The 23,644-nt window shown below is 40.6% G+C and overlaps 1 protein-coding gene and 2 long non-coding RNA genes across 9 annotated transcripts; 1 reads left to right on the top strand and 2 right to left on the bottom strand.

Annotated features, from left to right (window-relative positions):
* Positions 1-206: 206 nt before the first annotated feature.
* impdh1b (IMP (inosine 5'-monophosphate) dehydrogenase 1b) lies at positions 207-15,964 on the bottom strand. Of its 7 annotated transcripts, none has more exons than XM_016677371.1 (17): positions 15,669-15,964; positions 11,586-11,684; positions 11,313-11,393; positions 8,482-8,530; positions 7,338-7,439; positions 7,165-7,239; positions 6,930-6,935; positions 6,518-6,724; positions 6,349-6,436; positions 6,078-6,277; positions 5,446-5,536; positions 2,875-2,970; positions 2,584-2,727; positions 2,327-2,471; positions 2,101-2,244; positions 1,931-2,014; positions 207-1,648 (listed from the first exon to the last, which is right to left on the bottom strand). In XM_016677371.1, exons 1-17 carry the CDS (start codon positions 15,884-15,886, stop codon positions 1,627-1,629), a joined length of 1,851 nt encoding a protein of 616 aa, XP_016532857.1. In that variant the 5' UTR covers positions 15,887-15,964; the 3' UTR covers positions 207-1,626. The 7 variants fall into 7 exon arrangements, with proteins under 7 accessions (XP_016532857.1, XP_016532858.1, XP_016532863.1 ...); XM_016677372.1 differs by having other exon boundaries at positions 11,313-11,390; XM_016677377.1 differs by lacking the exon at positions 15,669-15,964 and adding an exon at positions 13,487-13,747.
* A 5,818-nt stretch (positions 15,965-21,782) lies between these two features.
* LOC103146246 (uncharacterized) lies at positions 21,783-23,493 on the top strand. The gene is made up of 2 exons (XR_477103.2): positions 21,783-21,948; positions 23,019-23,493. It is a non-coding gene; the product is annotated as an uncharacterized LOC103146246 (long non-coding RNA).
* On the bottom strand, positions 22,752-23,012 carry LOC107837588 (uncharacterized). The gene is made up of 2 exons (XR_001663620.1): positions 22,884-23,012; positions 22,752-22,804 (listed from the first exon to the last, which is right to left on the bottom strand). It is a non-coding gene; the product is annotated as an uncharacterized LOC107837588 (long non-coding RNA).
* Positions 23,494-23,644: the final 151 nt, after the last annotated feature.

Below are 23,644 nucleotides of genomic sequence, written 5' to 3'. Positions count from 1 at the left end.
TAGGGAATCTGGGAAAAATAAACAGCAGTTTCTTCAAACTTGTAGGCATTTGCTTTCTTCAGTCATAGTCATGTACATTTTTCTTGAAAGTCATTGTCGCTGCAAGCACTGTTAGTTGCTTGCAGCAACTAACAGTGCTGCAAGCACACACACATCACCTGGTGTGTGGAGATCACACACCAGGTGATGTGATCTCCATCCCACATCACCTGGTGTGGGATGGAGAAACTTCATTGGGTTAGAGAACAAATTAAAAACGTACAGTAAAAGTATGGCAAGGATATCCACTTTGAACAACGTCCAACTCCAACGTCAACTGAACGACGAACAAAGATACTCAAACAAAATGTGGCAAGAACGTGTCGCCATTCACCGAGCCGACGTGTCCATCTCTATTTCAAGGCATACCTCTGGTGAACAGATTAAAAAAGCAACAAATCCATGCCTGACAGGAAAGAAACAGATGAGCTAACTGCCGCATCAGTTTTGGTATCAAGGTTTAAAAACAAAAAATAAAATAAAATAAAAAGAAGTGTAGATACACTTGGCAGTATTTTTGCGATCTAAGCAGAATACAAACAGCCTCGCTTGGCTCAGTGAAAAAAAAAAAACAACATGCATTATGCATTATCAAAAACCTTCCAGCTGAAATCAAAGTCGCCAGGACTCTACAGGTTTAATATAAAGAGTTTTCTCTGAAAAAAATATTCAGATTACGAACAAGGAAAAAGCCACTTTGACTAAGTCTTTATGATTGACCCATTATACATCCTACACAAATCTGACGTTCATTAGCTTTTGGTGCCCTCCATGTTAAATACACCAACAACACTGAGATTGGGCACTGGCTATTTGGCTCAGAATGATTGAATTTCCAAAGAGGAAAAAAGGAAATAAAACAAAAATAAAAGCCCCCACTGCAGATCCGCCCACTATTCTGATTCAATTAACAACGATGACAAACGTGTCAATTGTAAGAACGCACTGTACACCAAGTAAATAACATGTGCTGTAACACGAGCAGCATACATCTGCAATGACCTAAAATTATTACTCGGAAAGGTTTGCCGTCCCGGACTGGAACGGTGCACAAAGAGAGACGCACACGTCGGTGTGTGTTGCTGAACGGGGATGGGTTACGCTTCAGGCGGCGCGTTTGCTGGTAGGCGTGGGGCCCAAAGCGAGCCACAAAAAGACGCCGCTGATCTGCGCCACAGCCGTTTCTGACGGGACAAAGACAACACGGCGCGCCTTTACTCCGTCCCGACTTTACTGTAACCTCACGCAACCTGAAGTTCACACGACCATCAGCCTCACGCACACAAACCTGGTGTGGGGCTGCACACTCATGAACCAAACAAACAAACAAAAATAAAGACTAACAATAACCCTGATGCGCCACTTCTTAAGAGCAAAGTCTGAGGTGTTCAGAGTCGGTGTAGGTTTGAAGATTTTCCATTTGCTACGATGCCGCCCTCTACTCCGAATCAGCCGTTTTGTGATCAGTGAGCGAGTGGGCTTAACGCAGAGGAAGCAGAGAGGGTGTTGTTGCGGATTTTGGCAGAAGTTTTGAAAACATTTGGTCACTGTCAGATTGGATCTCCTTCACTCTTCCTTAAGTTCCGTTTAGTAAAGTCGCTTCTCATAACTGTGGAGGCAAAGAAACAAAAAGATCAGCATTTAGTCTGGAGGATGTCACTCAGCTTAAAGCCAGACCTCAGAAATGTGCTTAGCATAAAATGTCAATTTGAAGTCTCGCTGTGAGCAGAATCACAGTCATGTTACGAATTCATCGAGCCTCTGGTTCTGGCTCGATGAATGTGTGTTTCAAAAAAAATATGCCTCGATATAGAAACCGTCAAGAGGCTGAAGAGCTAAAGAACTCAATTCTAGAAATTGAATATATTTTGGAGTTATTGAAGTTACTTACGAGTGTAGTCCATGAACGCCTCCCTCAACCTGTGCGGACATAGTTCGCTTCTCAAACTTCAGCTCCCCAGAGTACATCATAGAACTAAGAAAAAGAAAAATCCAATTATTTTAATGTAGTATACATAAATATTGCACGCGTGCTCCAAGTAAAACAGAAAGAAACCCCACCGGAGGACAGACAGGCTCTTTGCTCCGATGTCCTGGCAGCCATGTTGGATTCCAGCTATGAGGTATGGTACAAACTTATGGATGGAGCCTTTGTCCTGGACCGAGCCCGACACGCCCTGAGCGACCTTCACCTTATCACCCTCACTGAAGAGAACACATCACCCAGTCAAGACTCACTTCACCCAAATATAACGTTTGTGTTTAAGACTTTTTAGCTCCCACACACCTAAAGTAGCGCTTCTGGCTGCTGGTGCTTTTCTCCATCGCATCCAGAGACCCCATACCCCGATATTTCTTCAGTCGCACGCCGTCTGAGAAGAAGTACTCTCCAGGAGCCTCGGTGGTCGCAGCTAGCAGGGAGCCCATCATAACTGTTGGAAGAGGTTTCACACGTGGTATGATAACAGGTATTCAAATGGTGCTATGAAATAGCTGGAAATTGGACGGGGGGGCTGTTTCTCCTGGTAAACATTTGGGCCTCACCAGTCGATGCTCCCAGAGACAGAGCCTTCACCACGTGGCCCACAGTCTGAATACCGCCGTCCGCAATCACCGGCACGCCAAAACGTCTCGCGTACTCTGCTACTTTATACACAGACGTTCCCTGAGGACGCCCACAGGCCATCACTAAAAGGAATTTAAGAAAATAAATAAGTACAGGTGATGCAGAGCAGGACAGTCTGCTGTAGTGGACCTGCAGTCCCGTAGCTTTGCAACTGATGAGCGACTGCAAACTTTTCTGCATTGCCATGTGAGTGCTCAGTTGTCGAGTACCTTCCTGCGTGATGCAAATGGAGCCACAACCCATCCCAACCCTCAGAGCATCCACACCGGCATCAATCAGATTCTTGGCCTGGGCTGCTGTAACCACTGCGGGGGGAAAAAAAAACTATTTTAAAACAAGACAGCAGCAGTAATACTCTTGCAACATTTTGTAAGACAGTTCCAAGAACTGTTAGCAGTTGTGTAGTGACTATTTGTCGAAAACTCAAACTCAAAAACAAAGAAAGAACAAAAAAAAACTCAGAAATTAAAAGGTGATCAAAACAAAAGGTGAATCCAACTCAAATAGTCACGTGACGCACCGTGGGTTCCTGGTTTACGTATTCAAAAGGATCAAAAAAGTTAAAAATGCAGTTCTTTGGTTGTTTTATTCCACAGTTCAGGCAAAACGAGTTACGGGCATCGCAGGACTCTGCTTCTTCTCCTGCTCTGATTCCTGCACCTGTTCTCTCACCGACTGACTGACAGACTGATGACTGAGACTAGTGACTGATTCCATAGACTGGTAAAAAAAAACCTTATGACCACCCACGTGCATAATGAGCTACCTAAAACCCACCTACCTATTTATACCGTGAAACACCCACATGCCAACTGAAATTAATGAACTAATTAAGTGAATTACTAACTGTTGGGATTTTTTAAAATTAGCTCAAGACCTGTAAAGGACCAGACACAAGACCAATGAGGTTTTTATGCCTTCCTTTGCAAAGGGAGAGATCCACAACCTCTAACAGGATCAAAGATCTACTCAACTCTGCTTGGGAACTGGCGTTTATTATGATGACCTTCTTCAGTAGAACAATGCTGAGATTACAGAACAGAAGGACCCCTTGAGTAGAAAATTACATTATAGATAAAGAAAGCACCTTAAAGAATCACTGGTCAGAGCCAGTTAGGTAACTGAACACATTTAGATAAAACACTCAAATAAAATGATAAAACAATGATTAGTTTTACCAAACACTAACCAACTAATTTATTCTAAATAACAAATTAAACAAAAATTGTAATTATAAATCAACTAGACAATAAGCAAAAAAATAAAAATAAACTAAATAATCTAAACTATAAATTTAACTGAATTTTTAGATTTTAGATTAGCTCCAGCCATATGCAGTACTTGCTTCCACCTGCGTCTGAGGTACGGGTCTTGTTCCTGAAACAGTCCAGGTGGCAGAACAAGTTTGCTCTTCAACACAGGGATGTGATTGGGCGTGAGAGCTTCTAAATCATTTGGATCATCAGAGATCAAAGTGATGGGTCTGTCATTCAGAATGGCTTCAGCCTCACAGAAAACAGTTTGCAATCTTTCATCATCTGACCTGATGGAAGAAACTGGACCACTCCTGCAGATGAATCTTCTGATTACATTACTACAGGAAGTGGCATCCAGGGCATGAAACACTTTCAAATGAAAAGCACAATCAGGTCCAATGTCTGTAAATGGAGGTTTATCTGGTGGGATCTTTTCCTCTGCCATTTTTTTGTTCCAGAAGTTTTCCTCCATTTCTTCTGCAGGTAACACAGTCAGACAGGATTTTTCTGGCAGCAGAGTTTGCACTGATTATCCGGCATCTCTAATACAGTCTGGTCAACATGTGGTTTCTACCTGCTGGACCAAGCAGATGGTAAATGCATCACAGAATTAATGTCACATGTATGGCTTTACACGGGACAACTGGATGTCCAGCCCCAGGTGGCACAGCAGGTCCTCCGAGACGTCCACTCACTCCGAGGACTCCTTTATCAACCACTGGACCGTACAGCTGGCCATCTTCAGAGACAGCCCAAGGTGTCCAAGCTACAGATGTTTTCAGCTTCATCAGCTTGCACTCCTTCAGCAGCTTGTTGTTCTGGTTCTCCATTACCAGAATGTTGTCCACCAGCGCCATCTTTCCTTCACCGGTCACCTCCTCCAGCTTTAGACGGGCATCCTCTTCTTCCTCCAGTCTGTTCTGGTCAGCTTCTGCTTGACCCAACTTTGGATAGATCTGCAGGTTCTGGCGAATCTCCTCAGCCAGCAACTCCTGTCCATCTTGGAGCTGGGAAGAAAAGCTGGTAGCATCTTTTCCCAGGTAGATGTTCTTGCCCTCTGCTTCATTGCAGATGTATTTATTGACGTTTAACAGAAATCCTGTTTGCAGTGAAAGCATGGAAGCCTGTTTTGTCCCTTTCACTCCGGAGGGGACCATTGATGACCCATCCAACTCGGGTCCAAACTGCATATGGGCCTTCATCCCGACTGTTGAGCAGCTCCCACGGCTCCAATACTTTAGGTGCATTTGTGCCAATGAGCAGATCATCTAATGTTGTGGAGCTTGATGCTTTGCAGGTATAGCCACTTGTCAATGTCCTGCTGTTGTGGAACATTTCTCTTTGACACAAGCATTAGTTTCTGTGTCATGACATGTGGAAGGTCAATGAAATCATTCTTATCAAGTGCTGCTACTTTTCTAAAACTCTCAAATTTAACTGAAAATAGGGAAATAGCTCCTATAAGTTGCTTGGGTTTAACCTTTAACTCAGACACTCGTCCATTTCCAATTGCAACAAACTCACCGTTTCCTCCCACGACTTGTAGTTCAGGATGCTTTTGTTTAATGTAGTTGATCATGTTGATCTGATACACTGAGTTGCCTTGTGAAGAATCCTGGAAATACAGAAACATTTTTTTTTTTGTTTTAGGTGAAAGTATACCACACTTCAAAAAGTTCTGAATAAAATATGAAAAAATTATGTGTGGATTTTACATTAACAACCGTATAATTGTGATTGCATTACAGACTGGACAGAAAGCAGGCAGGAAATATTAATGTGAATGTTTCAACAGAAGATCAATAATAGAAAAATACAACAAAGATTGTACTTTAAAGGTCTTATAAATATTTTAATGACTATAGAGCTGCAGTTTGTAGTATATTTATCCAGCACAATTCTTCAAAAGCTCACAAAATAACGCAGTGGTCAGCAGCGGCCACCAGAGGGCGCTCTGTGGCTAAACTCGCTGGAGGGATGACGAACTAAAATTCTCTTAAGAGCAACTTCACGTCCTGACATGAACACACTGCTGCAGGTCATGCTGATTTATCTTCCAACAGGCCCGTTTCTCAATCACTGCTAAAAATAAAGATCACCTTTCTCCTAAAATAATAATCATAAAACATATATATTTATATATAAATAACACCTACCAGCACAACCACATCAACCCCAGCCTGCACCAGTAGGTCCAGTCTGTATTTGTCATCCTCCCGGGTGCCGATGGCGGCACCACAGAGGAGCTGTTTGCGTGGATCTTTTGATGCTAGAGGGTAGTCTCTGTTCTTCTTCAGATCTGTCCTGGCGATAATGGCCACCAGCTCGTCACGATCATTCACAATGGGAAGCTTGCCTGAAATGAGAGCGTCGAAATGAGCTTAGGAAGCAACACAGGGAACTCTGCTTAAACACGCCAATGTTCACCTTTTTTGCTCCTCTGTAAAATATCATTGGCTTCTTTGAGCGTGACGCCAGCCGGAGCTACCACCAAGTCCTCTCTTTTCGTCATAGCCTGGAAGATTACAAGCATGATTACGGCGATAAAACAAAATCAAAGTGTGGAAAAACTCCCAGAAATTGCAAAGCAGCACACCTCCTCCAGAGGTTTGCCATGGTCCTTCTCAGAGAGGAAGTCGATGTCTCTGGAGGTGACGATCCCAACCAGCTTGCTGCCCATTTTTCCCGTCTCCGTGATGGGGATTCCAGAGAAACCGTGTCTTACTTTGGCCTCAAACACATCTCCGATCGTGTGACGTGGACTCATTACGACCGGGTCTGTGATGAAGCCCTGTTCGAACCTCTGGAAAGGAACAGGAAAGTGAATGAAATCGTGAATCATTTTGTGACCAAAGTGGGGTTTTGTTTGTGAGTAAAGCAGCAGATGAAGCAAAAACAACTCCACACAGGTAAGAAATTGTAATACACAGCACGCAACAAAGAAAAAAAAGGGAAAACATACACGGCGATAACAAAAACATGCACCACACACAGAAGGTGAAAGTTACCATATGCTACAATAATAAAAAAAAAAAGATAAGGGGAAAAAATTAGGAAAAGTCAAGAGAGCAGCTTCAGATTAATCATTTGTACTCTATTCCATTTTTGTAAGATTTGACAAAACAAAAACACCACCACAACAACCTCTGCAGTCAAAATAAAATACAACATGCATGACTAAAAAATAAATAAATACCCATCGTTTATAGGGAAACATGACAGAAGCGGAAATCGTTCCTTTACCTTGACCTTCCTGACCTCATTGGCCTGGAATTCAGGTGTGCAGTTGTGATGAATGAACCCCATTCCTCCCATTAGCTAGCAAATTAGGAAGAAAAAAAACACATTTAACTTCAAAAACGTTGTACGCTTAGATAAAAAAAAAAAGATATAAAAGCGAATTCTGCATTTCTTACCGCCATAGCAATTGCCATGGCCGACTCTGTGACGGTGTCCATGGGCGACGAGATGAGAGGCGTTTTCAGGGTGATCTTCTTGGTGAGTGCCGACGTCAGGTCCTGTAAAAGTTAAAACAAGATTGCACACTTCATCCAGCAGGGGGCGTGTGTCACTAGTTTTAAGTTAATGCTGGTTAAAGGGAAAGGAAAAACCCCAAAGTGTCTCAGTTTGGTGTTACTCTGTGATTTAAGATGGCTGAACATCAAATCCAGTAAATTGCGTCAGGGCTCATGACTATTTTCCCCCTAAACAACAGAATTTATCTTCACTTATCACTCACTCCCACGAGAACCAGCATTTTTGGGATTTTTCTTTTTTACACTTGTGAAAGAAAATAAAATAAAACAGAAGCAGCATTCCTCGCATGGGAAACCGGCGCATCAGTCTAACTCACGTCTCGAATTTGCTCTTTATCTCACGCAGACGTAAACTTTGGAGGCAGATCGCAGTGTTTCTCAGGAGTTCACAGTGAAGGCAAAACGTATAATACCGCATTCTGATTTTACTCAATGGAAAAAAAAAAGTCGTCAAAAACCTCACATATTTAATCAAATATTGCACAACGGCATAAAACTTCAAGTATCAAACCAACATGTTGATGTTACGGTTAGTATTTCCCATCATGAACTTCCATGTTTGTTGTGATCAGAGATATTTCGTTAAACTTGTTTCCTTAAAACAGCAGCAGAGATTATAGATCAATTAAACTGAAACCCTTAGAAATGGACGGGGGCAGAAGAGGGAGGTTTCATTTCGCGCAAAGCCCAGAGATTAACCCATCTGCTGAGAGGCGGATGAGCCACTGACCAGACATGAACGTAAACACCCGAGGGGTGTGGGTGCAGCCGGCGTCTCACCACACTCGGCAAAAACAGCAAGTCAGAAAAAGAGCAGCTCTCGTGTCAGTAAGAGGTGGAAAATACCACGACTTCTGCAAACAACTGGATGTAGAAAACGAGGCTGTGATGCACAGTGGAAGACTTTACATGCGGCTCTGCTTTCTTTTCGTTTGAGAAGATCTTTTCCAAACGTTTTCGTCGTGAGGGAGCAAAGCGCCAACCAGAAAGTTCTAGCTCACGAATAAAAAAAGAAAATACTCACCACTTCATCAGAGGTAAAGTCAATGAAGCCAGGCAAAATCAGGAAGTCACTGAAAGACAAAGAAGAAATCAGAAATTAATGGAAAAATAATGGATCGTCATTGAAATCTCAAAACATAATCGATCTTTAATAGAAACTCCAGGAGCTCCAGATTAAGACCTCACTTAATATGAGTCGACCGAACAACATAAACCGTTTTTGGACCAAACTCAGGGCTGGAATTACATCTTACTGTTACGAGTTGCCTCTTTATGTTTTCCAAAAGAAAAACATGGCTGAGAACAGACACTACGGACAGCAGGGTATGCCATCTACCTGCTAAGAAGCTGGAGTTGACCTCTTTGTGCCGAGTAAACACTACAAGAACTAGAATGAAAGAATTTTGAGGAGAAAACGCTAGACAGAAATACTGTGTGTCGCCACCCCCCCCTCTCTTCAGGCAGTCTGTGTGTACTTAGTGGTTTTTGCAGATGGGTGTGAGACCATGCAGTAGACGAATGGAACGGCACAGGACTAAATGGGAGCGTTGCATTTTTAAAATGAAAAGCACATAGTAGGAACAGATCCAAACTGAGGAGAGATGAGCACTACTGGCGTACATGAAGAGTGCAGGAGAGTGGAATATGAGGGATGACTTTTAATCTACTTTGCGTCAGCGTGGGTGCAGACCGGGAGTCAAAAATAGCTTCCCTGAAACGGGACGCTAAATGGCAGGAGTTCCAGCCGCAAACGGCACGCAGGGTCCACATCTGTTAGCATTTAGCTGGAGCCTCAGACCTCAGCAGCATCACGGTCTGAACCGACTCAAGAGTCGGAAGCAAACAGGCTCCGACTCCGAAGGGAAACAAAGGCCTGTGGCCTTATTGTGGTTTTCATTTGAATGTTAAATGTAGACAAATCCAGGATGCTAAGTGGGAGTGTTTGAAGAGGAACAAAAACAAACAAAGGTCACTCTGCTCACTTTCTCTCACCTCAACATTCAAGGGATTTCGCATTTTTGCATAGGAACAATCAAAAGAAATTAAATAAATATAAAGAGCATTCTTAAAATCAAATTAAAACCATTTCAAATCTATAAATGGTATGCACAGACACCCATTACTTGACTGTGAAGACTAATGTTCTGCATGCCAATCATGTTTCTGAAACAATACTGTCTGCTGAATGTTTTGTACAACCATGAATTATGGTGGATGCTTTAATTTTGTATTACCCTTTGATTTGTTTTTTTTTTAACCCATTGACCTTTACCAATCATTCTCAGGTAACAAACTTCAAATTTACATTAATTTCAATGCAATTTCATGTTACAGTCTGAGAAGAAGGATGAAAGTGAGCCTGTATTTGGTCGTCTTCTATCTCCGTCTTTAGAGTTGTTGTCCTGATGAAAGGTGAACCTCTGCTCTACTTTCAAATACTACGCAAACTATCCGGTTTTCAGACAGCACTGCACTATGATCTACCTAAGTCTTTCTATCAAACGTATCACGTTGCAATATTCTTGTTAGGCATTGTAATTTAATCCCCGTCATGGCGCCACTTTTGCTTTTTCAACGATTAATCTCTCGACATTAAAAAAGTAGTCCGTCTTCTTGTTTCTGCCTGTTACACAAATAACACCCGGGCTTAAAGATGTCAATCAGGCTTAAGTATTCAACATGCAGGTGCACATATCCGAAAAACTAGACTGACGTCTGAAGTGTGATTTCTGCGTTAGTATTTATGGCACAATGATACAGGAAGTTTCTATTCTCACTAACAATGACTTCCTGTGTGACCTTCCTTGTTAGATTTTTCGCAAGTAGAGAAAAAAAAAAAAAGATTTTACACATCACATTTTTTATTTTGAATCGAGAAAAAAAATGCTGAATTTCAACCAGTGCTACAATCATCTTTTTTTAGACAAAAAAAACAAAACAAAACAAAAAGACAACAAAACCTTTAACTAAGCTACACGATGCCCATTCAGGCAGCTACAAGTTAAATGTTTTACAGAAACAGGAATGTTGTCTTATTGCTAAGCAGCAGCGAAGCAGAACGAGGCCAGAAATTTTGCGATTTTCAGCTAATTAAAAGTGCTCTAGAGGAGAAGCTGCAGAGGGATCCCGGGCATGAGTAACTGTTGAAAACCGATATAATGGTTGGGGATTTATGCGAGTGGAAAGAAGCTGCGCATGCATCTCAGTTTCAGAATCTTTTTGTTCCAAAACAAAAAAAGATGGATGGCTTTATGTTTTTGCCATTTCTTTACAGATGAAACCTGAGGTTTACTTGCACTGTAGAAAAGAAACTGAACTTAACCTAAACTGTCTGATTTAACACTGGTGAACAAAAAAAAACAAAAACAAAAAACAGGTTATGCGTCTTTAAATACAGTGTATGTAAACCTATGGGCTTCAACTATGAATTTAAGTTTCAAATTCATGGCCAGCTGATCCATAAAGCATGTGCCACCAACATGGTAAGAGAGAAGCAAGAAAGGGTGAGGCAGCAGTGCTTAATTAGACCCAATGTGCAAGAAATAGCATAAAGTGTTAGTCATGCATTCTGTGTTTACAAGAGAGGCCAAGCACTTTACTGATCTGTTTAGGTAAATAACAATAACAAGCGTTATGCTGACTGGAGCAATTTTATTTTTCCCCCCATAACAAAGATCAAGTTTTGACACTTTATTGCATGAAAATCATCATAATTTTGGGATAAATGCAAATAGTTTTTCCTTAAAGAGCAATAATTTGCTTTCCCCTTTAAATAAAACAAAAAAAAAAAAAAAACATCCTCCATAGACAGAGGGTTTCTTTTAATAGTTTGAAGATGACTGGTTTACTCACTTGTAAGTCAACCCATCTCCTTTAGAGCATAGCTCTTCAGCCGTATGGCCATCCGAGACAACACACTGTTGGTCAGATCTGCTGGTTCAAAATGCGTTGACCATTACAAAGCACTGATGTGCACACTTAACTTAGCGTAACCTAATTGAGCTCTTTAAAAAAAAACATAATTGTAAACCTTTTGATTCTGTTTCACGAATGTGCACAGATGTGTGGGGAAGAAAAAAAAAAAAAAAAAGAAACACTTGCATTCTGTGATGCGTGGATACTTACTTGTACGTAAGGCCGTCGCCAACTGAAAAGAGCTGCTGTGCCGACAGTCCGTCATCTGGGATGTAGCCCGTACCGCCACTGATTAAATAATCCGCCATGCTGCCAAAAAATAAATAAATCACACAGAGGCACAACCTCAGGAAAAAATATAAAAATATGCACATGACAACAGGGATTTAATGTTTCGCAGGACCTGTACAAAATGCGGTGTCCTATACGAAACATTTTAAATCACATAGAAGCTTAGTTATAAAGTAACACACTGCCACCACGAGATCTGAACTATTGCATGACGAAAGTAGAAAAAAACAAATAAACAACAGTGCAATAGTCCTCACACAATGTGCAGCATAAACCCTGAACGTTGACCGAGTAACACACAAATCCATCACTGTAGGTAAACAGTTGGACATTTTTTTCTTAAATTTAGCTCAAAATTATAGTAAATTAAATGAAACACACAAACACCCCTCTGCACCATCATATGTATGTTGACTGAAGTGTTACTGGCCTGGTGACCTAGATTAGATTATCGGCAGCCAGCAAACATTAGCTGCTAGCACTCCACACCCATAGATAACAAAAAATATGATGCTTCAGATCATTGCTGTTTACATTGAGGTGCATCAATGGAGTATCTCTATCTGACCATTTATGATAGGCCTTAAAATCTATTACGAGGGCCGCTTATCTCTACATTTTGGGAACAGGATGCAGCCCACCTTATGGTATTTTCCTAATCCTGTTTATCTTTTAACTGGCTTTTACCATGCATCTGGAAAAAGTTATGAGGAACTAACTGCAATCATCTACCAGCAAAACAAAAACATGAACAACTTGTTTCTTTTTTCTGCAGCATTTGGAAAGGTATATTTAAGAGTAATGAAGGGAGTATAGTGAAAAACACAAACTACTTTCACTGAAGATACAGTAGGCAAATGTCGCAACTATTAGTAGTATTTTAGCGTTTTAATCACGCCGAATTAGAAATAAGGACAACATACATTATTTATACTGTAGAATGCAGAATATAAATAATGGTGAATATCTAGAAGGAAGACTTCTATTATTTTTAACATATTTCTAAAGCAAGTTTGGCCCTGGACTCACATGTGTCCTTTTTTTGCGACTGTATACTAGAAAAAAGCTTGTGAAATAATGTCCTGTTAGAAAACTTCACTGAAACTTCCGCAAAAGTTGCATTAAATTAACTATTTAACGGGGAGGGGAAAAAAAATTGCGTTAACACCTGTTTAGTCGCTACATCTAGGCTAGCTAGTTCAATGATTAACATTAATAGCTTTGAGCAATAATGCCTAATAATATCTGCCAGTCACTCACAATAGTCCAACATTATTATCACCACCAGTTTGTAACGCCCATATAAATGTTAAAGACCTAAACTCTGAGTCAACAATATTTTATCATTTTTAAAAAGCTTCTAGCGCCATAACGCTACATACATAAAATTCAAACATTTCGGACAATTCTGCTGTTAAACCCATTATAAAGCCAATATATTTCCATATTAACGATAACTAACTTGTGGGTAACCACATGAGCTACATCCAGACTACTCCGTTGTAGACATGTGGGAGCGACCGCTAGCATGTAGCATTAGCAGCTTTTGTTGCCCTGTCTTAGGGTTCAGTCAATTCTTCCGGCAATTTAAGGTCTTCGACTTAAGCTTGCACGCCATTTAGCAGCTACTAAACCGGCTTACACTGTTTAAGTTTACCCCAGGAGTAAAGTCGAGCATCTTTCTTTGAGTAAGCTAGCAGCTGCCTCAGAAACCAGATGCCCACGTTGACAAAAAAAAAAAAATAGGGAACAACTTTCCAGCTGTGAGACCATCGCGAAACCGTACGAAGGCGACTATAAAGGCGGAACTACGTCGATACCTCGTAGATAAATGAACAGGATGAAAACAAAGATCCTTCTTCAGTCCAAGATGTGAATAAATATGTCTGCAGGAGGCTGAGAAGTGGTTGCTTGGTCGCTGTGTCTGCAGACAGTGTTGGTGTTATGTACTGAGAGCAGCGTCACATCCCCTCCTCCCTACCTCCACCATGAGGCCAGTTAACCCAATCAATCCTGCGATCAGGGCCGAGATAAAACTGTATGGGTTTGTGTGCCTACGCAGAATCCTGTTTGGGGGCATACTTCCAGTAGTCACCCACTAACCACCTGAACACCGCTAAGCAGCCATGTTCCAGATGCGGTGCCAGATAAAATAACGATGTGTTGCAACAGTAGTAATGCTGCTTGGAAGTTTGTCCACGTTTTGCAGCCGTGCAATTTAGTTTCCTGGGATTGTTTTTGATAGACCAGCACGCAAAGTTGTGAAGTGGAAGAAACATTACTTGTACTGTTCAACATTTACTAATAAAAACATTTAAATTACAAATGAAAATCATGGTATGTTTTTATATTCAGCCCCGTTCACTCTTGCAACCCTATGAAATCCAGTGACACCAAAATTGATCTACAAGAAAATCTTATGGGTGGGAGAAAACTAACCTTGTGCATCCCTATGGGTAAGCATGCCATAGGGAAGCTGATCAGAGTTGACGGGAATATGTGCGAGGCTGAATGATGAAATTTGACATTTAGAGGTAGAACAACTGCTGAAAGGCGCTACAAACAGGCTAACATTAGCATTGTGTATTCTGGACGTTTCAGACAATGAACAAGGACATTTTGTGGCTTTTCAGTTTTTACTTTTATCAGATACGCAAGACCTTATATGTCTCATGACTGCTTGTCCTTTTTTCAAGTGAACCATCTTGTTGATGTTAGAAAAGGTTGTTTGAAATTGTGTCTCATTCACATGATCATATTTGGCCTGACTGCACAGAGCGGTCACCACTTCATTCACATGAAAGCAGTTACGTGAAATCTAACTATGCAAGGTCGGCATTATAGACACTACAAGTTGAGTTTTTTTATTGTTTGTTTTTTTGTTGTTTTTTTTCGGTGTCTGTTAGGTCATTGGGTTACTTTGTTTTAGCCACTTTCTTCTCAGATAACATCTCATGTTGGGAAGTTAACAAGTGCTAGAGGATGCCATATTTTAAAACGATAAGAATACACTCTGAAACTGCAGCATGACTTTACATGAACGGTTTCAGAAGTAATCCTAAACCCATCTGTACGCCAACCTCGCAAGTGATAGCTGTTTCATGCAGTCATGCGTCCTAATTGACATGTTGCCCTTGTCATCAAGCAGGTGACAGCCAAGAATCATTTCCTGTTGCTTCCTCGCTGCTAATTTTATCTGTCATTACCTCACTGCAGCTCCGAAAGGCCAGGAGAAAACTGCCAATCAGAACTTTGCTGTACAAGCCATTGCAAACAGAGGGCAGAATTTTGACAAATATAATTCACACTCCTGAGTCTTCGGTAAGAGTTGCTTGATATCTGCCGAGTTGACTCAGGAAGATCTGTTACACTCTGTGTCTTTCTGTGATATCGAATGTGGGTCATTACAGATATGGGTCAGTAGTTCTTTTGTGCACTGCTGCTATTCTGAGCACTTGATTCAGCGCTGTTTATCTTCCCCACTGCATTCTGCCTGCTCTGGCCCGAGTGGTGAATCACAGAGCTTGTGCACGAGGATCAGAAAGGGTCGGGTTCAAAATAACACCCGTCTACTTGAGAGGATAGCTCTTAGTGTTGCGCGTTCGTGTCCACTGCATCAACTTGCGGGTCAGTTCAAACCAGGAATTTGCGAGGTGCATGCTGACAGTCAGACTGACCGACATGAACTTACTTTGCATGTGTGACTTGACGATATTCAAGTTCATCTCACGGATTTGAATATCATCAAAATGTTTTATTTCATTTTTATGTGATTTTTCACTTTGATTATTTAAAGTTAACGAAAGTCCAAATTCAGTTTCTCAGACATTTTGAATATTTCATCAGGGAAACTCAATACATGATCAGGGCTCCTTTTGAATTACTTTATCAATCCAACATGGAGGTGATTGGCCTGTAGTTCATCTGCATTTTTCAGTGTGGTGCCACATCTGTGTCCTTTTTTTCTACTACCTTTTTCCAAGTAAGATGTTGAATACTCACTTTTCTGGAGAAAAACCCGCTTGAGTCCGTATGGCGTTGTACCGCTGGGCTGCTGTTTCGTGTCTATGGATATGTGAAATGCTCCGGATGCAGTGATCCCCTTCCTTCAGCGGAGCACTTGTATACGAAGGCTGTGTGTCCCCAACAACTCCTCGGTAGTCGATGTGCTGACTCTCTCTCACTCCATCCACACAGCACCCGTATTCAAATCTTTCCATCGCTGGCCCTGAGGTCTGACCCTGAATCTACTGGGGCCCCTCAGTCTTGTTGTGCAGCAAGTTATGTCAACACAATTAAAAAAAAAAAAAGAAAAGAAAGAAAAGTAAAGATCTCCAACAGCCACTTAAATCCACAGGGAAGTAATCCCCGAAACAAAGCACGATAAACTTAAAGCAATCATAAAATTTGCAAAACAAACGCAGTATTCTAATATGAATCCTGGCATATACTCGCTTTCTTTTGCTGTTGCTTACCAAAACAATTGTGAGTCTATAAAAAAAGAAAGTTCAGCCTTTCTCAGACTGCTCCGTCTGCTGGTGCACAGGATGCACCTGCCTGTAGGAAGATATCGGCTACCTGTAGGCGTGTCAGCAGGGGACGTCGCCTAGGAGATTCTCCCACCCAGAAGGCGTCACTGTAGTAATGGTCCCTGCAGCATGCATTGTTGTTGTTGTTGTTGTTGTGGCGAGCCTGCTGAAATCTTGGAAGAGGAAAGACTTTTTATTTTTTTATCTAATGTCCGTGTGCGCATGGGAAGAGGAACCCATTGCCCTCAGCTCCTGAGTACAACAGGAGCGTTGCCGTATCCTGCTGAGTGCTCCATGAAGCTCTCTTAATGTTCCGCTCTCTTTCTATGCATGGGTTAATCCTGCTTTCTATCAGCGGGCACAACGTCACGTTCACAAAGAGGATTGCGGCATTAGAGGCAACATGGTCTGAAAAGAGAGCAACGCATTTTTACACCTGCGAGGGCAACGCCGACATCACAAAGGTGAATTACTGTCTGGAATAAATAAGTGCTAAAAGTCAGAGATTCAGCCTAACCCAACATACTGTGCCCAAAGCACATTTGTGTCATGACATTCTTGGAAAGCAGATTGCACTAACAGGTTACACGACCTCTCCAAATGGATTCAAAACCACTGTACCAAATAAAAACAAAATCATTACAGGCGGCAAGTATGTGCAGTTTGCCATGTGTGCAGTACCTCTTGAACTTTCCCACATTTTGTTTTGTTGTGTTATATCCACAAGCTTTAATTAGGATTCTATGTGACAGGCCTACAAAAGGCAGTGCATAGCAATAAAGTGGCGGCAAACTGACCCATTTCAAATTCAGCTGCAAAGGAAACCTAAAAGCTGACGTGCCTCTGTAGTTAGACCCCTTTTTCCCTGATACCACATGGTAAATGTACAACCAACAGAACGAGTACACGCAACTCTAAAGCTACCAAGACTTGGCTGCCTTCCTGAACTGTTAGTCAAACATGCCAATAAATCTAACCTCTCCTCCCCGTTTTCTACCACTTTATAATTTTGCACAGTCTTCTGTTGGTGACAAATGTACAACGATCCTTGTCCATTGAGGCTCTTATCTCATGAACGAAGGAGGGCCTTGATTTCAGTCCCCTGGAAATCAGGACTGAGTGACTTTGACACCTGGTGAGACGTTAAAATGGAAAATCCTCTTAGCCAGCCCTCTGCGCTCCAGTTAAATCTTCCCATATACCTCCACCATCACCGCTTCTTTTGAACAGAAAATTTTCTCCTACAAAGTGTGCATGCCATCAGAAAACCGACTGTCGGTTTCGAAGGACGGGCCTGTCAGCTCTTTCCCAGAGTGACTGCGGTACGAGCTTAATTTCATCTGAGAGTGTCACATGCAGGACAGCCCACCTCTTAATTCCACATGTGCAGCTCCTCAGTGGATTGCATTTAGCATAATGAACATCATGTGCACAGCGTGGACGGCCACTGACCCACTGAGGCAAATTGAAGTCATAAGGTTGAACAGGCAAGTAGTTATCCCAGTGAAAGAGTTCTCCTTTTGTATAAAAGAGAGACCATGGTGGACGCATCTCAGATGATCCGAATTGATTTCACATCCCACATCTTGAAAGGATCCGGGGCCATCTATTTCAGTTGACCAAAGTAAATGCATTCCTCTTTCCCTCGCTTAGTGTCTCTGACAAAGAAAGAAACATAAAAAGTTAAGAGACGTATTATTTTGGTTTATTAAATTGGGAAATCATTTACTTTTCAGTAACTCACTAAGTGAGACATGATTACGTTCATAATTACACACAGGCTGAGGTTTTCGAATCCTTATTTCTGCTGATTATGATGGATTTCTGCTTGCAGCTAATGAAAAGGCGATATGCGAGATTAGGATATTACAATAAAAAAAACTCATTTGGACTTAGTCAATAACATGTTTAATATTTGCTTATAGATTGTTATTTTTCACATGGTGCTTTTCATCTGATAAGTCTCTGAAAAACTAATTGTTCTAATCCATTGAATATGAGTGCAAGCTGTAAAAGATCGTTTAGTTATAAAATATTCAGACCGACCAATTAAACTAATAGATTACTATATCATCAGGTTCAAGAATCTAAACGAAACCTTACATCTAGACAGAGTATCAATTTTATTCAGGCGATTAAAAACAATACTGTTAACTGCTGCCACCTAGTGGATTCTTTGTGTCATTGCATTGAACGCCATTAATTTTCTCAGATATTTCATCATCTGCATTGTTTTTTGTTTTGTTTTGTTTTTTGGGGGGGCAGGAGGGTTCTGTTCATTTACTCCAATTAACTGGTCTGTTTTTTAAATAAACTCATCCGCTCTGGGGTCACTACCACAGTATTAGACATCCTTATGAATAATCATAAAGTAGCAATTTTAATTTAGTGAGTTTTGTGCTCGATTAAAAAAATAGTCTCTTACAATTTTTGACATAGTTAACCGTTTTCATATTCTGTCAAATTGCAACCATGAACTTCCATGCGTTTTATTGGGTTCTTAGTCGACAGACCAAGAAAAAGCAGTACTTAATTATCAAATTGACCAAAAATTCAATTTTTTTCCTCTGACAAAAATATGAACTTTCATCACTTTATCTCTCTGCTTTCTCTGAATAAAACTCAGTTCAACCAATTTTATTTAAAAGTCACCTAATCAGTAAAAAGAATCCATTTGTGTGCAACATCATCTCAGTATAACTCCACAAAAAAAACCCAAAGGTATTTGGTGTAAATGTCACAAAACAGGCATTTGTGGAAAAAGTGAAAGACAAAAACCGCAAGATGTTCCATTTAAGGTTTGTACTACCCATTAAAGTGACACAGAGTTGAAAAACAAAGAGTAGCATACCAAAAATAAATCTTTTAACCTTGCTGGTAAATAAATTCATCATACAATGAAAAACTAAAGATAGTGGTGGCAGCACCATGCATTATTTCCCATGGAATAGGCTGGGAATCAGCTAATATTTAATGGAAAGATGAATGGAGACTAAAGGGAAGACTAATAATGTGAGGTTCCACACCTCAAAATTAATAATCCAGCGCCTTTTCTCTGTTTTGTTGTTTTCTTCTTTCAGCAGCTGCGTACATTTGACTGAATGTTGAGCAATTTGTCTTTCAGAGAACGCTCTCATTTTGGGCTAGACACTGTAATGAAAACCAGAGAGAAATCTGAATTGCTGGCTGCCTTCCAGGATCACTTTGGCTGCTTGTGAAAGGTGCCGAGAATCAGCCATTGCTCTTGCGCACAATAAAATCAATGCATTCAAAAATGACTCATTTATTACTTATCATTTATCACACTAACCATTTACCAAAAGAACATTTAGTCATCTTTTTCTCCATTACTGTCATTTTTGTTTTTAAAACCCTTCTTAAAAGACGGTTCTGGATCATTAAAGCCATCTTAAAGTAAGTGTAAATTGAGCGTGCCTTACAGTTTGCATTGACACATGACACCGATAGTATTGTGAAAACTTCCTTTGTCAAGTTTGAACTTGCTTGGCGCTGAATGGACGAGAACTTTAACTTTTTTTTAGAAAAAGTGAAAGAAAATACCTTCATCCGCTCAGAATGGACCACAAAGTCTGACAAAATACGTTTGTACTTGGCTCCACATGCACACTAATTTTCAGAAAGCTAATAATTATTGCCATTTCTTGCTTGGAGACATTGAAAGAAATGTACAACAAAGGCTTGTATGTTTAACAGAATCATTTACTCAACACTGCTGTTTTACTTGGTGTTGATTTGGCACGATTCAAAAGGCTTGCATTTTCATTCAGTGGTTTTCGGAGCGCCGAGTCTGTAAGGGTGTTGCGCAACTCTGGGTTTTCATGCACAGGAAGTCATGAGACTTGATCCTTCCTAAAAGTCTGAAACAGTACAGTTAGTCTGACGCAGCTTTTGCTGATCATTACACTTTTCTCTATAGAGAGCAAATTCTTCCAAGAAGAGATTATCACCATTTATCATTAGATGCGCTTTAGGAGATTTGGAATAGTGCCTGCTGGCTGGAGTAATGTTATTTTACTGCAGGAAATGAACATCATGTCTGCTTCATTTCATCATACTCAAGGTTCTGAAGGGGTAAATTAGACTGTAAAGGGAATTTTTACTAAGTAAGTCTGAGTAGGCCTGTTCTGGACAGTGAGAATGAGTGTGTGTCTGTCTCGTCACACACATTCATTCTTTAGGCACAAGTCAGAGTGAACTTCAACTTTCTTGCCATAAGTTTTCTCCTTTATTTCCTAGCACAATGAAGTGAAACTGTGCATTGTATTCTCATATTTTCAATGTTAGCCACCTTAACAGGCCATCGATGTTCCAACAATAAAAAGTGACCTTTTACATTGTGTTTTACTCTGTAGATTTCAGCATTTTGCTTCTTTTTTTTTTGTCTTATGTTTCAGATGTTCAAAATTCTTTCATATCAAACAAAGATAACTTTAGCGAATTCAAAATGTTTTCAAATGATAATTTCATTTATGGAGGCAAAATAGCTTTCCAAGCCTACACGGCCTCACGTGTAAAATTTTATTGAGCCCTCGGCCTAATAACAGGTTGTGCTACCTTTGGTAGCAACGGCTGGTGAGAGATGGTGTTTTAATGTTATTTATAACAACTAGTTCTTGACTCAAGAGGCAGCTGCCTGTCCATGTAGGACCATATTGGTTTGTACAGCTCTTTACTTAATTTAAAAAAAATTACTTGAAAAGTCAAGTGAAATTTTTCTTTAACCAGTTTATATTTGCCTCATATTTAACTTTGAACAATATTCTGAATCATTTAAGAGTAACCAATAAAAAAAGCAAATGGTAAATTAAAAATCAAATTCAGATGAAGCCAAATGGCACTCCTAGTTTATAAAATGCTTGTGTACGTTCCCAAACAAAGTATGAAGCATCTGGAAAGAAACGTGCAGAGACAAGAGGGCCAACACTTTCCATGTAGGTCTGCTTTAGGTCAGCCAGGCCTGTTGTAGCTTAGATGTTTTTGCTCAAATTTAACCTAAGCAGACTTTAGAAGTCAAGTTTTATTTTGTTAGCCGGAGTAAAATATAAAAAGGAAGATGAATACCTGACCCAAACTCTCACTTTTCAAAAATCTTTATGACAAGAAATATATTTCAAATAATACTCTACCGTCCACAACAACTTGGATCTGTTCAGAATTAGGAGTATTTTTAAACCCTCCTAGTTTTTGTCAATTTTTTATGAAAAACTGTGAACGTCAGTCTTATAGGTTTTTATGAAGTGTTCAGACTGTGGAGACCCAGGATAAGAAGTCAGTCTTGTTTTTTTTTTGCTCCGACACGGGATAGAGTAAAAAGCTGCGAAGGGGAAAGTCAAGAATGTGGGTCACCTAAATTTTCTTGCAGTGGCAGGGAAAATAATAGATGTCTTCTTTAATTTGGCAAATAACGACGAAGCATTGTACTGAATCATTAAACCACGTCGAGTGCTGAATGACTCACATATAAACGAAGTAGGACTTGAATGCGAATTTTAATTAGGTATTTAAGAAAAAAATTAAAAAAAAAACTCCCGTGGAAAAACCCGTCAGGAAGTAGCTGTTATACGATAGGCTCCAGCAGCAGCAGCAGAGAGACAGAGAGAGAGAGAGAGAGAGAGAGGCAGCCCAGTTCTGTGCTGAGCCTTTCACACGGACTTTACAGCTGTTCTGCTCGGTTCGGTTCCCCACACATCTGCCCAGGAGAAAGCGAAGTCAGAAACATCTGCTGATCATTGGTATGTGGATCTCTTGTCACTTCGGCGAACAAACAAACCGTACTGCAAGCTCTGCTCGCTGGCTCGCAAGCAATCGTCAGGTCTTCCGTTTTATTTAAGGAGCCACGTTCTGCTTGTTCTGTTACCGTTGCGTTTGGCGTCGCCTCCTTGTAATTACGTTCACCTTTAAGAGCTACAAAAAAATAAATAAATAAATAAAATAAAAAAATAAATCTACAGCGACTACGCGCACATGATGCTACTAAAAGGTTTCTGTTTCGCTTCCGATGTGTTTTATGCATCGATCAGTCGCATCCTCACGGTTTGCGGTTTGTGACTGTGGATTGTATGCAGTAGAATATCGTAGCGAGAAACTGTGGCGTGGAAATAAATTGACAATTTATTTTAATTTTTATGGGATGATTTTCGGATTCTTAAAACTTATATATATATATACACACACACACACACACACACACACACACACACATATATATATATATATATTATGTGTATGGGATTTGGATACAGCCACCGTTGCAGAACCATCCTGACCCAAATGGCCTGAGTTAAATCAGACTGGATGGAGATTCGGAGAGCATCTGTAAACATTTATTGTCAAATCTTCCCACATATATTCTCAATTGGATTTTGGTTTGGACAGTAACTTTCTCACAGCTTTCCTACAGTACCGTGCTATGATAATGGTCTTGTTGTTGTTGTTGTTGATGTGTTATTCATTTACTTAGCATTTTGCATGCTGGCCAAAAAGTTCAGTTTTGTGCTCCTAATTTTGCAACTTTGTGAAATGCTTGACGTGTTTGTTCTGCTACAAAAGCCATATTCTTGGTAAGTCTGAGGTGTATGTCTTCACAGCCTCTCTGAAGCTGCCATGGCGCCTATTGACTGTTTCTCTGATTTACTCTTTTTTTATCGAGTCACTTTAGCTGCACAACATTGACTTCTGTCACACTGGATTGTATTTAGGGGTATTAGAGTATGTGGGGTTCAACATTCACATCTCAATTTTTAGATTTTGCTCGTGAAAACGTGTAACACGATGTTTTTTTTTGTGTGTGTTTTTGTTTTAGATAACCAAGCATGGCCATCATGCTGGCTGCTGCGGTACTCAAGCTCTACGCCATTGGAACCGCACTCTCCGTACTGGCATTTATTTATGGGATTGCCGACTCCTTCGGGGGACTCATGTACGCTCAGAACCACCACTACATCCACGGACTGGACCACCAGACACAGAGGCAGATCCCCTCCGGGGCCCACATGCGGAGAGGATCTGTGACGAGAAACATTGGCTGACGAGGAACTTTGTGATGTTGGATCTTTGCTTCGCTTTAAGGGGACTTGGACTGTACATATTTTTCTTCCCGGGGGATGTTTTGTCTGTTTCTTTGTCTACTGTTTTTTTAAAAAAAAAGAAAGATGTTGTGCAGCTATTTTTCAGAGCAACTACAAAGCTGTGACAGATGTAGCAGCACTACTGAACAATTTGCACTAACACTAGAATGTTTTTGTAGCTGTTTCTGAAATAAAATACCTTCTTTTTAACCATTTAGCAAGCGTAAATTCATCGCAACCTCTCTTTACGACATGGTTTACAGGAGCAGTAAATCAGTAGGGTTGCGGCAAAGACCTTCAACGAGTCCAGACAAAGTCTGAAGTAAAAAAAAGAACTGTGCAACAGCAGCTTAATTTATGG

Source organism: Poecilia formosa, unplaced genomic scaffold, assembly GCF_000485575.1.
Source record: "Poecilia formosa unplaced genomic scaffold, Poecilia_formosa-5.1.2 Scaffold154, whole genome shotgun sequence".
NCBI lineage: Eukaryota > Metazoa > Chordata > Actinopteri > Cyprinodontiformes > Poeciliidae > Poecilia > Poecilia formosa.
Note: the sequence above shows the minus strand (reverse complement) of the source record. Positions and strands in the feature narration are given on the sequence as shown.